This window comes from Meleagris gallopavo, chromosome 1 (assembly GCF_905368555.1).
Source record: "Meleagris gallopavo chromosome 1, MGAL_WU_HG_1.1, whole genome shotgun sequence".
Classification (NCBI taxonomy): domain Eukaryota; kingdom Metazoa; phylum Chordata; class Aves; order Galliformes; family Phasianidae; genus Meleagris; species Meleagris gallopavo.
The window spans coordinates 52,938,668-52,952,726 of record NC_139404.1 but is presented as its reverse complement, the minus strand read 5'-3'; the positions used below and the strand labels follow the sequence as shown (position 1 = coordinate 52,952,726).

At 39.7% G+C, this 14,059-nt stretch overlaps 1 protein-coding gene across 2 annotated transcripts in view; it reads left to right on the top strand.

The window, feature by feature from the left end:
* CRY1 (cryptochrome circadian regulator 1) overlaps nucleotides 1-14,059 on the top strand; it is a 34,717-nt gene that overhangs the window by 5,818 nt on the left and 14,840 nt on the right. For both annotated transcript variants that reach the window (XM_085227614.1, XM_085227606.1), the window contains exon 2: nucleotides 13,789-13,897. In XM_085227614.1, the coding sequence (XP_085083740.1) occupies nucleotides 13,789-13,897 (109 nt within the window). The remainder of the gene's footprint in view (nucleotides 1-13,788; nucleotides 13,898-14,059) is intronic.

The window sequence follows — 14,059 nt, the reverse complement described above, 5'->3', positions numbered from 1 at the left end:
TATCTGTTGCAGACAGCTTTTTTTATGCAGTCAAGAATACAGATTTGTTTTTAACTGATAAACATGTGACATTATCAGTGAATTCTGCATCAGTTCTTGAAGACAAATTTTTAATTTGTCTTTCTCTTCAATTTTCATGTAAGAAAGTATATTTCCCTTCAGCCTGTGAAAAATGTCTTAAATGCTACAAATAGCAGATACTCTTGAAACGTATTTCATTATGCAAATATTGCAGGAGAGCTGTTTGCATTGTGCCACCTGAACTGTTTCATTTATGACAGCTAATCTACAGAATAAAAGCCTTATTTTCAAGGAAAGTGGTTCTCTTCCATACCCACTCAGTTCCTGGCAGGCTTTCAGGTCAGTTATATAACAGGAGATAGGAGGAAGGTCAAGCTGCTGGTGAAGTCAGCCGTTTTTTCAGTGTAGAAGTGGCACTGAGGTCTGTAATGTATTAATCTGTGTACTGAAAGAAACCCTTCGCTTCAGGGCTTCTTGTGATTCTAGTGTTCCCATAGCAGATTCAAAAGGCAGCAGTCAGTTTAAGGCTGGATTGGTTGTGTAAGCCATGTGGAGTTTGTGGCTTTGTGTTTTATAGGCTTAGTATGTTGCATATTACCTTTTAGCAGATTTGATAGCAGTTCCTGTGGTTACATCTAGAGAGGACTTGATTAGCGTGGTATGAACTGTGGGGTATTTTGGTGAAACATTCTTTAAGTTTTCACAACTTGAAATGTGGAGCATGGTCAGTTCATGTGCTTTCATGTACTTGTGGCTTTCAGGTTCTTTGCAATCTAGGACAACGGGTGAACTATAATTGCAATGTTCTTCTGACCCCAAAGCCTCCATATATTTTCCAGGTCATCTTTAAGCAGTTGCTTCCACTACTTTGGAGTTTAATGTGCATGTGACTGTTGCTTTTCACTGGGATAAAGGTTTACTAAAGGATACTGCAGAAAGGACCAGGGAAAATAGGTCAATGTTGCAGAGTTGTGTTTTGAGTGTGTAAATGGAGACAACTGCAGCAAGAGTGCGTATACTTTTGGAGCAGTTATGAGCACTCTAATTGCTCAGTTTAAAAAAAAAAAAAGTTAGCTTTGTAGGTGTTGCTGGGGACAGTAACAGAGCTGCAGTTGATATAACTTACCAAAATATGCTTTTTTTTTTTTTTCCCTTGAATTGTGAACTCAGATCTATTTTCTTTTTAATTCGCACTAGTGTTTGGAAGGTCTGAATGTCTATATTGACTGCCTTGAGTAGGAAATAGGGTTTTCATACTGTGGCTTCAGAAGGCAGTTCAAGTATCAAAACTGCTAGTCATAATTTCTTGAAAAGTGCTGATGCAACAGATTTGTTGCTGTGGGATGGAACTTGTTCAAAGTACCTGAGAGGGAAGGGACTTTGTCAGTTGGACATTGATCAGGATAGTAACTATTTCCGGCAAATCTAACTTCTGAAGTGATGAGCATGTCATGTTTGCATTTGAGCTTTTGAGTTCTGTGTTAGTTCTTCCTGTAACTGAAATCTGGACCTGTTTTGAAAACTTCCATTACCTCCGTGTTCCTTGATTCCTCTCCTGTTCAGTCACATACACCTTGCAGTGTGAGTTTGTATGCTTGTGACTTGCGCACCCATGAAAAGGGAAAGCTGCGAAGTTCTTGTGCTGTGTTTAATTCCTCCCAGGATACAAACTCCTTTGTCCTTTACAAATGAAAACCAGAAATATTGGGTGGGCGGGGAAAAAAATCTGGAAGCTGTAAAGCATGAATGTGGATTGTTATTGATTCTTCGCTAACGGAGAGGAAATACCTATGGCATGAGCTACTTAGAAACAACTCCTATTATGAGTACTTGGATATTTCTGTTACCTTTTTCATCATGTTTGCACTTGAAAGGTTTGGTTAGTAACTATGTTGGTTGTAATCTGCTGTATTTTGTAGCGTGTGGAGCTAGGTGCTACATCAAGGTAATGTCCTGCAGTTTGGGTTCTGTAAATGTGCAAGTGCTAGAAGGAAGCCCTGACCATGTGATGTCTCTTTCCACAGTGTGGAACCCATGGTCTGGGAAATGTGTTGATTCTTTTTTGCAGTAGAGAGTCTATGCGTGCCAGCAGTTGCAGAACTTTTTTTTTCTTCATGAAGATGCCAATGCTCTGCTTACCTTCTAGGTAAAGGATAAACTGCTGTGTGTCTTGTGTTGGAATAGCAGAAGAGGGATCAAAAGAAAAGAGGGCAGCCATTATCAGGGAAAACCAAGTACATTGATAGGTAACTCTTCCATGTAGGCCACTTCATGCCGTGCGTAGTGTGTCAAACAGTCACAGTTATGCTATGCACTACACCACCACGGCAAGCTTATCGCAGTTTTGCAACCTCTGCGGTTCTGAAGTACAGGAGAAATGTTTAAAGAACTGTGGCACTCCAGCTCATAGAGCAGCTGACCTTAAAAATAGCTTATATTTGTTCTCCAGTACATTGGATGAATTGAAGAACGGAGAAAAATCTTTGTGGTGATCTGTTGTGAGTTTCCTCTGAGCTGAAGGTTTGATTTTTGCTAATAAATTCCATGGAGTCGAGGGATTTTTTTATTTTTTATTTTTTTCCCCCTCTTCTCATTTCACATTTTTGGGAATAAACAAATGGCATATTCTATGAGTGTATTTATGCGTCTGGTTGGGTTTCGGTGACTGTCTCTTAAAACTGTCTTAAATATACAAAGAGGATAACACAGCTTTTAGCAGAGATGGATGGCTGTTTTCCTTATTGCTCTCAAGGGAGAGGTGTGACCGTAAACTGAAAAGTTGAGATATGCTTTTAAAATAAAAATATTCTAAAGAGGAATCTTTATCATCCAAGTTTCAGAGGGGTCTTTGGGTGGAGGTGAGGTTGTATTTTGGTTTTGTTTCTCATGGATACTTGTCGGGTGACATTCATGAAATCTCCACCATGCTTTTTTTTAACTGCCAGCTCTGAGACTTGTTAGTTTGCCAAAGAAATGTTCTTCAGTTCTGCATTTACTGACAGTCTTACCAGAGTTCTGTGTTTCTTCTATAGAAGACAGCACAACAGACCTTGCAGTTTTGGCACTGGAGGTCAGGCTTTCAAACTGAGCAGCATTACTAGTGATCGGATGCTGCTCTTGCAGCAACAGCCTTTCTGTTGTGTTTTTTTTTTTTTAATGACTTAATATTTTTATCTTCTACTGCTACATCCTTCTTCCAGAATCCTATCTTTGCAGATGCTCTGGTTGCTGTTGTACTGCTCATCCAGTGTGCTGGTAAAGTGAATATTTATATTTTATTTCTTTGATGTTCTGCTTGAGGAGAGTAATATTTGCAGGAGTACAATCATTACGCGTGATTTATTCCAAAAATGAAGGTTTAGAGAAAATTCAAGAACTTTTCCACTTGCAGTGCTGTTGTCATCGGTTCTGGTTTTCTTCCTTCTGAACTTAAAATGTTTAAGATGACTAAAGGTCAAATAGCCTTTGGAGGAATGTGGTGCATGTGCACTGTTTTCCTGCATTTGTAGTATGAGCGATGTGTGTCAGAACCTTTCTACTGAGGTTTTAATTAGGATGTGCTGGATGGTAATACATAGCTTGCCTTCGGTTGGACTGTGTTGACTTCCCCTTGAAAGTGATATTTTCTTATGCTTACCTCATAAAATTTAACTTGAGTGTAAGCTTTTGAACTTGGGGTTGTATAGATTAATCAAAAATACCCAAGTGCAAGTCAGTGTGATTGAAATGTGAATCTCTGTGGGCTTAGCACTACAAAGATGATCTTTATTTTCTCCTCGAGGTTAGGATACAGTTCAATGAAGTACCGGTAATCTTTTTTTCCTTTGTTGTAAGGACAATGCCCATCCATAGCAACAGCAAGCAGGGAGTTAAGTCTTTGTCAGTGTTACTTCCTGGGTTTGGTTGTATCCTTGTATGTTCCTACTGCACCCTTCCTGCAGGATTAAATACGGTTCAGAAATGCATTAGCTTTACCTGTTATTGACAGAAGTTTTTTGCCTTTTGTGCAGATTTAAAATGATCTTTAATCCCAGCTCTAGATGGAGTTTATTAGTTTCTGAGCAGCCTGTCTGTATAGAAAGACTGCTGCCAGACATTGGCGCTGCCTTGGAACACGTAGTTCACAAGTAGCTGTTCGTTTTGACAGCTTCCCTTTCTATTTTTTGTCAGCTCCCAATTTTGCATATTGGCTCGGTGCTTTTAGAGTATTAGATTTCGTTTAACCTTTTGGTGGCAGCGCTTCCAAATACGACACAGGAACAGAACCCATCTGCTTCTGGTAAACGCTCGCAGCTTTTATCTGTCTTTGTTAGGAATAAAGTTCAACTGCAAGTTATAAATCCTCTCGCAACCCTTCGGAAGTGAACTAGAATTACAGCTCCTACTATAACAGTTACATATAACTAGAAAAGTAGGTCATTGTGGCAGGGAGTAGTCCAAACAGCCAACTGGTTGCTGCAGCAACGACCTACTTTAAGAAACTATTTTTGTTGATTCATATTGAAATGTTCTTACAAACGGCATAAGGAAATGATCGGGTTATGAGCAATGCAGTAATGGAAGCTGCGGAGTTTGGAGGCTTCTTTTTGTTTCTTTCTTCCCTCCTTATCTTTTTCCCTTGACCTTGAAGTGTGGGGATTAAAGCAAATAAGGTTTGTTTTTCCTTCGGTTTGACCTCCAGTGGAGAAGGAAAATCTCTTGTGTGAGGCTCTGCATAGCAATAATAATCATCAGTAGTGATTAAGCAAGTTTTTAGTTCAGAAGCTACAAATGTTCCTCTATCACTTTCATCTATGGAAACAGCTTTAAAGCAAAAAAATACATACACGGTTTCTTAAGAGAGTAATCTCCTTCCTGGAATGCCAGCAGTTTGCTTGATATTTCACTGTACTTCTTGGTTTTTAAGCACTTTGTCTTCGCTGAAAGTTATCCACTTTTGGGAAGGAGGGCTTACAGCGTCCCGTCCTGTGCCTTCCATTTGCGTTTATGTTGGCAATGCTCCCTACTGCATCTTCTGTGGTGCTGTTAATCCTGAACCTGGCACAAGCAAACTGGAAAAAACTGATAGTGTGGAGGATGTTGTTTTCCAGCTGTCTGCCGTTATTCTTTCTACAGTCAAGAAGTCAAGAATTGATGATGTTCTTTGTTGTTCTTTGGCAATTCATTCGCTTCAAATGAAAGCGATGGGTAGACAGCTAAAATAGAAAAATGCAGTTCTTATAAAGACTGCGTTTTTCATAAAATAATTCATCTGAACCATCTTTACTTCTTGAGAGGTGGTTGAATATCACTTTTTAGTGATGTACTACAGTTAAGTGGACCACTGCAATAACTTAATTTAGATAAATTAAATTCAGTTTCTTCAAGTGAAGTATTACATGTTGCTCCTTGACCTTGGTGTTGGTCCTAACCAACAGGCAGGTTGGATAGTGTTTATCTAGATGCTTATCTAGATGTTACTCGATTTTATTATTTCAGCTATTATCCCATGAACTACATTTTGGTTTTGTATGCCAGCGCTTACGTTACTGAGCTCAGTGCATCCTTTTTTGTCAGTTTCTGACTTTGATATATAAGGCCCCTGGGGAGTGAAGGGAACCATTGCCTGCTCATACAAGGAGAGAGCTGGGGACGCAAAAGCACACTTCTGAATTTGTGCAGCTTCATAAACAAAGCTGTTACTTGGGGTTTTTGATGTTTCTTAAAAATGTAGATTCTTCCTTCGTTATTTTTTTCTTAGAAATGTGAGATTTCTGTTCATTTACCTCGTATTCAGATGGGATTTCAGTTTTCAACAGCCCATTCAGAAGCTTTTGGCCTTGTTGGTTCATTAGAGTAGCAGTAGGAAATGAGGGTGATGCTGAATGGCTGACCAGCATGAGGCCAGCGATAGATAAAATCCAGTTGCTTTTAATGAAGAACTTTAGATATTTTCTGTCTTCCAAGCATTCTGCTAATTCTTGTGTATGTTAGTTGACTTCATCTCTACCCTTAATCTATTCATTTGGTGTAGTAGATCATTCTGATATGGGAAACCAGAGTCTTGTGATTTATATGGTGTAGTTGAGAAATATATTTATCTTACTCACTGCTTCTTTTTTTGGTAAAATTTGTAAAATCTTATTAGCAATAATTGTAATCTTACAAAGCTTACTTCAATGTAAGGAAAGTTTTAAAAATTGTGTTATAGTGAGGGTCAGTATGGGACTTGTCCTTCTGAATCAGGCTGCGGGATTGTGCCTTGCTGGAGCTCCAGTTTCTCTTATTCTTCTGAAATGAGCCTTGGCAGTTATTTTCTCCTGGATTCTGGAGAGTAATTTGACTGAACTGCTTTATTTAGTGACAGGAATAAAAATAAGGCCAGCTCTGATTTAATTATATGAAGCCTTATGAGCAGCTCATTTAAATAAGGCTATGTGGGTACATGAGAATAGGGAGCTGTAAGTTTATTTAAACGTGAACATGGCTGTACTGTCAAGTAGCTACATTTTATAATTTGCTTTTAGGTCCTATTTTCCTAGCTGTCCACACTGCAGGTATGGTTGCTTGCTCCTGACTTTTCTTCTATGGATCCAAGCAGTTTCATTCTGAAAAGAGTCAGCATAAGGAATTAAGTCAAGTCATGAGGACTTCAGCAGATTGGGATTATGAAGCTGGAGAAAAATGAACACAGAGTACGTATGTTAGAGTGGAAGACTGCAGAGAAGAGACTTGAACTGTGAGCCTGTTAATCTCTTATCACCAGAAAGCTGACCTTTGTAACAAGTAATTTGAGTTGTTTGTTGCTTGTTAAATGGGAATGAGTCTGGATGAGTAATAGGTGTTCTTTAAGTGTGGAGCTCAGATCCAGATCTTTACAAAGACTAGATACCCTATTTACTGTGCAGTAGGGATCACAAAATAGGAGCCAAATGTAGGTTGCTTTTGAGAAGGTTATGCATGTCTCTTGAATTAGGACACCTTTTGATAGGACATCTCTTGTGTACTCCTTTCCTTTGGGCAGTGCTGCCTTTGAAAAGGTAGATCACTTGTGAAGAAATTAATGAGAATGGTATGGAAGGAAATAGTAGATCTGTGTCTTAGCGTAAGCTAGATTAGATTCAAATTATTTTGTTGTTTTATTTAATAGAATGGCATTGTGTGTTGTAGTTGTAGTTCCACCCAACTCCATATGTGAGATCATAGAATCATAGAATGACTTGGACCACAATGATCACCTAGTTTCAACCCCCCTGCCATGTGCAGGGTCCCCAACCACCAGACCAGGCTGCCCAGAGCCACATCCAGCCTGGCCTTGAATGCCTTCAGGGATGGGGCATCCACAACCTCCTTGGGCAACCTGTTCCAGTGTGTCACCACCCTCTGAGTGAAAAACTTCCTCCTTATATCTAACTTCCTCCTAATATCTCAGTTTAAAACCATTCCTCCTTATCCTATCACTATCCACTCTTGTAAACAGCAGCTGTCCCCCCTCCTCTTTATACACTTCCTTCAAGCACTGGAAGACTACAGTGAGGTCTCTTAGGAGTCTTCTCTTTTCCCAAACTGAAGAAGCCCAGTTCCCTCAACCTTTCTTCACAGGAGAGGTGCTCCAGCCCTCTGATCATCTTAGTGGCCCTCCTCTGGACCCGCTTCAAGAGCTCCACATCCTTGCTGTACTGGGGGCCCCAGGCCTGGACGCAGTACTGCAGGTGGAGACTCAGAAGAGCCGTGTAGAAGAGGACAATCACCTCTCTCTCCTTGCTGGCCACCCCTCTTTTAATGCAGCCCCGAACACAGTTGGCCTTCCGGGCTGCAAGTGCACACTGCTGGCTCATGTCCAACATGATGAGATGGTCTTTGCTGCTTAGCTTCCAGAAGATCCACTGAAAAGGACTCAACTTGAACACGTGTAGAGATTAACCACTATAAAGCAATACTTATTGTTTGAAACCCCTTCTTTCAAGCTTTTCTGAAGAGTTTAATTTGTTGTGGTGGTGTTTGCTTTTCTTTAAGAGCTTATTTCACATCAGTTATGCATACCACAGCTCTACTTGAGCTTGGGTGCATCTTGTCTCCTTTATCCATCACTGCTTTGCTTTGGCTTAGAGATAATAACAGTTGTCAATGCCAGAAGAAAAAAAGGCCAGCGATGCACTTCTTGGTTTGTGCATGGATCAGCTCATACCAAGTTATGAAAGGCGCTGAAGTCCTGAGTTGCACTGTGAAGGAGCCGTTCTTTCTCTGCTGTCTGTGGAGCAAATCTGAAGGAGATTAGTTAGCTCCGTGGCCAGCTCACTTCTGTATCCACTGTTGAATAAAGTCTACTTTTTCTTGCTCTTGTGTATAAGCTCACTAGCAAAGGTATGACTGTATATCTTTTGGGGAAATTAAGTAATATGTTGTATTCATTGAAACAACGTAATATAATAAGATATGCCTCTATGTGACCTTGATTTGGTAACAGGAAAATACTGCTATGGCAAGCTGCCAAAGGATGCTGTGGAGTGTACATAACAATTAAATCCTGTCTGAGCTTAATCTTCTTATGGTTTCATAAGAATATACTGCTTGCACTGTCTAAGATGCATTGGTTAGTGGTAAACAGGAAAATGCACTGATAAAATATTAAATATATCTAATTTGAGGTACTTCTCAGTGTTTTACAGTTGCAGTATTAGATGAAATCTTGTAGAAGCTAATCAGAGAAGTGTGTTTACCTAAGCGATACTGGAATTTCATATTGATCCAACTGTGAACGTAGGGCAAAACAGAAGATATGTATGAAAGGCCAAATCTCTTTCCATGCGTAAAGGTACACGTTCACATGATCTGTTAATGCAGTCAGAGCCTAATGCTGCAAACTGTACTCATTCAGATATAAAGGTGTGGTTGATGCTCTGCAGTGTGTAATATTCTTTCTTTTTATTGAATCCCATTCTTTATGAAAGACAAAGCAGTATCTGATAGAAAAGCTGAAGAAAAATTGAATAGGAAAATAAAGCCAGCAACCACTAGGCTGCATAACATAATGCTGAGAGACAAAGCCTAAGTGGTGATTGAATACCACAGTGCTGCAAATCTCTTGTGTGGCACTGCTTTTCTTTGTTGGAGAGATGAAAATTAAGGACTTGACCTGATGACTATTGGTTAGAAAGGAGGCATTCAGAAATACTGGTTCAACAGTATTTTGGATGGATTGCTGGAATTTGTGCAGTCATAGGTAAAATATTTAGTGACTGAGGAATGAAACAGGTTTTAGTTTATGTCAATCCCTTCCTGCTCCCCAGCATTAGCAGAGGGATGGAACGCTTGGTTCAGCTGAAGAAACATGGGTTGATGCTCTTCCCTGCTAAAATAATCTGTTCATCCTTTTTGTGCCTCTTTAACTAAGTTAGGTTGTGCACTTCTTATATTTACTCAAAGCGATAAAGGAAGTGCTTTCTCACTTTGAGAGGACAAAGTTGTTTCAGATTGCAGACTCAGGAACATGACCTGTTACTATAGGGTTTAAATAGCTCCTAATTGCCACACTTAGGGAGAAAAGTATAATGAAGTTCAAGCCTAATAACTGTTACTTCAAAGCTGGTGTTAGCAAACTTTGCTCCAGGAGTTCATATACTGAAGAGAGATTACTTTTTAATGAGATTAGAGGGTTTCATGCCTGTTCCAGTTCACAGACTAATTTTGAAGTATGTTAAGCTGAAGAGGGAACGTTTTTGATGGTTTTGGTGAGAAGACTCAAATAGGTTTGCTGTGTCTGTGCTAGAGTGCTGCTCCCAATCCTGTTTAGACGCTTGCAGTTGAGGAAGATGCCTGCATCTTGCTGTTCTGCGTTGTACTCATGCATGGAGTTGGTTCTTCAGAACCACCATGCTCACATGTAGTCAAGTGCTACCATTCAAAGTGGAACCTGGAAAGTGGTTCTGTAACTCTTCTTTCCAAAATGATCCCATAATGATGCACTGTAACAGTGCGTAGAGTGCTGAGAATTACTGTTTTAGCGTTTTTTTTTGTTTGCTTAATATGGGGGAGGTGCATGTTGTAGATACCTTATTACTTCTCCCCTGATGTACGTGCATACGTTATCACTGGAACATTGATTTGTTCAGGTGTGCATTATAATGCTATGCCAATATTAAGGAAACGATGGGCTTAGAGGTTGTTGCTGGAGCTAAGACTGTCAGCTTCTTTCACATAAGTGCATGTTAGATGAAAGCAGGAATCCTGAAATGTAGAACTATTAATTCAAAGTAATTTGTGCCCAGGTGTATCCAAAACTAGATGTTAGCATGCCTTTAATCAAACTTCTGTATACATGAAAAAGATGGGTACTTAGGTTATGATGAGTTATTGATTCAACTACAGATTTATTGGTAGTGGTTATGCCTAGAAATTGCCTAGCCTTCTTAAATTGTTGCTTCTAATTGAGCAAGGAAAATCACAGAATCATAGAATGGCCTGGGTTGAAAAGGACCACAATGATTACCTAGTTTCAACTCCCTGCTATGTGCAGGGTCACCAACTACCAGACCAGGCTGCCCAGAGCCACATCCAGCCTGGCCTTGAATGCCTCCAGGGATGGGGCATCCACAGCCTCCTTGGGCAACCTGTTCCAGTGTGTCACCACCCTCTGTGTGAAAAACCTCCTCCTAATATCTAACCTAAACCTCCCCTGTCTCAGTTTAAAACCTTTTCCCCTTGTCCCATCAATACCCACCTTCGTAAACAGCCATTCCCCCTCCTGTTCATACACACTCTTCAAGCACTGGAAGGCCACAATGAGGTCTCACTGGAACCTTCTCTTCTCCAAGCTAAACAAACCCAGTTCCCTCAATCATTCTTCGTAGAAGAGGTGCTACAGCCTCTGTATAAGTAAAAAACAAAACAAAACAAAATAAACTGCGTAAAGGGTTGGTTGGTTTGTTTGTTTTTTACAAAATTTTTCAAATTTTAATGAGAAAGTGCCCTTTAGATGTGATATTGCATGAATGTGGTTGGTGAAAACAAAATAGATTAGTTTCATCGTTTGCAGCACATCTTGTTAAAAACATCTGGACCAGATGGAAGGTACAAATAGGCTTAATAAATTGCACGTTCATTCTGAGTAATAGTTTGCTGTAAACTGAACCCTTGTTCTCCAATTCAAAAGCAGTGTTGTTTTGCACTGCTGTTACTACAAATACCACAGGGTCACTAGGGCTTAATTTGGTCTTTATCTCCGAACAGTGTGTTCTCAGTGACAGTCGTGCAGCTTAAGCTGGGACTTGGTTGGTTTGCTTCAATTTTTGTTTGTGTGAGAGGAGATAGCAGAGTGTGTAATTTCTTCCCTGTCCCATTTCCCCCCCCCCAGCTCCCCTCTCTCTTCCTCCATGTATTTCACAACTCCAGTCTAGACTGTTGGTTTTTTACATACGTGAAAGTTTTATGGAGATAGAGAGATATTAAAGATAGTAGAGAAGATTTGGAAAAACAACAAAATAGAGATTAAATGGTATTAAGGGCAAGTTTAGGGATCTTGGATGTGAATTGAAGACTGGGTCAGCGCTTGTCATGATCTTGAATGAGATTTTGTGTCAGTCCAGACTAAAGTTGTATGCTGTGGTCAGTTAGGAGGAAAGTGGGTTGAGAAAATAGGGGGAAGTGAGATGTAGATAGGAAAAAATTGTTTCCTGAGACCATTTTTTTTGTGTTGGAATTGTTGTGAGCATTTTATTTTGTCAGTTTCCTTTAATACCTTTCCCCTATATTCTGTGATTTGAAGTTTAAAATCAAACAAACAGAAATAAATCTCTTGTAGTATTCCAAGCCATCTGGGTACTATAGTTTGTGTTTATAGTGAAGAATTTGTCTTACTGTGAAGAATTTCTGAACACGTATATTCCTGAGAAGCAAGATTGAGAAAGATTGAAGTGGACAAAATTCATGATAAGAACTGTAATTCCAAGTTTAAAACAGAAATGACAACAGAAAAACAGTCTGTACTTTCTAGAATAGGCCTGGAAGCAACATTGGCCTATAGGGCCCACATTCTGTTTAAATAGAAGTGTATGCGATTCTACTCTGGAATCTAATATTAAAATGACTACCTACACAGATGTTTCTTTTTAGAAACAGCGTATCTTACTTCATTGTCAAACTGCCTTGGAGGTTTTTTTGGATGAAAATTTAGCAAAGTGAGAGAATTGGGCATCATTTTTTCTTCCTGTCATTAAACACGTAACCTAGTTGTCAGTAAAGAAGCTGCTGTGCTCTTACACACCTGCTTCCTCTGTCACTTGCTTTCTGTTACCCTTTCAGGTCATGTGAGCCATACATTTCTGGCAGTTCTTGGACATGTACATACTGTTTTTTTTTCATACATTACCTCCAACTTTTTAAGGAAAAAATGTTAGTCATCACTTATCTATTGTAAAATGTCTTGAAAACGTAAGAGGAAAAAGTCTTCTTTCACAGTTTCAGTAGGTTTACAACTGTTGTGTATGTGTTATCCCTCTTAGAATCTATAGCACTTTAATTGCAATGGGTTATTTTTTTGTAATTCGTTCTGTGAAATAGGTGTTTCGGTGGTCCTGTTTGCTGGGTGCCCGATCTTAGTACCACACAGGGCACCTGCAGCTCAGCGGGCATCTCCACATAATTGCACCTGTGCTGCCACATCCCCAGAGTCTCCCTGGCAGTGTTTTCCCTCAGTTGGTCTCAAGCTGTTGTGCCACCTACGTGTAGTGGTGGTATGGCAGGTCCTCATAGGAATGATGGCCTCCAGCAGGAGAGTCTCTCCTTTGCCTCTCAGGGTATCACTTTTGGTTGATGGTGGGGAATCCAGTGACACATGCCTGCACAAAACTTAGCAGCTACCCTGGTTAGCACATGATTTGGCGCAGTGATCTCATCGTGGTAGAGGGTTTGAACAGCTCCTACTTAAAACCTTACTTTTATCACATAGATAATGTTGTGGGGAAAATACTATGCTGGTGAGAAGACTGGGATGCTCATCTGAGTATCCCCATCATCTCTAAGTGTCCACCAGCCACAGTTTTCTTGTCAGTTTTTTTGTCTCCTCCCAAACAATCTTGACTATCAGTTACCTTTAATTACTGCATCCACTAATAATTCTTTGTTGTATAGATCTGCCTCAACATCATTTGTGCAAATGCCCGTTTCACCTGAAGACTTGCAGATTTGCAGAACCCCATTCTCTCCCCTTTTTTTTCTTGTTTCCTGATTTACTCATCACAAATTCAAGGGAGGGTATAGCTGGTTTGTGACATTTCTCCTTAGAAGGAGAGCTATTTTTATAAGTGAAGGCCGAAGGCATACTTCTGACCATCTAGTCTCCTGACGTGCTGTTTTTAGTAACAGTTCAGGCCCCTATGTTGTAAGAGGCACTTGGATTAAGTTTCATTGCTGTATGCCAGTAGTTGATTGTCTCCTTTTTTTTTGTGGTGTGCTATTTTTTCCCCCTTCAGGGTGACAAGACACTTATAGATTCAGTTAAGACTTGATTATGTTTTAATGTGTTCCAAAACTGAATAGCATTGAGGTGAAAACTTGAATGAGAGCTCAGTTTCATTTTATTTTTTTTATTATGTGCTGCTTAGTAAGAGCTATTGAATTACTGTAAGCTAAGTGTAACTAGGATGTGGACATGCATGCATGCATCATCAAAATACGCATGAAATATGGAAGATCTGATAACAGATGGGCTATTCCTCTTGATCCCTGCTTCTACTGTGAAGTTGTTTTGTCTACTTCAGAAAGCAAACATTTCTTTCCATTTCTTTGCAGGTTTCTGCTTCAGTGTCTTGAGGATCTTGATGCCAATCTACGGAAACTGAATTCACGTTTGTTTGTTATTCGTGGACAGCCAGCAGATGTTTTCCCCAGGCTTTTTAAGGTAAATGCTAGAAATGCATACAAATAAAATACAGTTTTCTTTTTACCCTACAGTTTGTTTCTGTCCATGCATATGACTGTCAAACTGGTTTCAAATGGAAGTATTTCCTGTACTAGTATACTTAAGTGCAAGTTGCTTTCCATGCAAATGCTTAAACGCTTT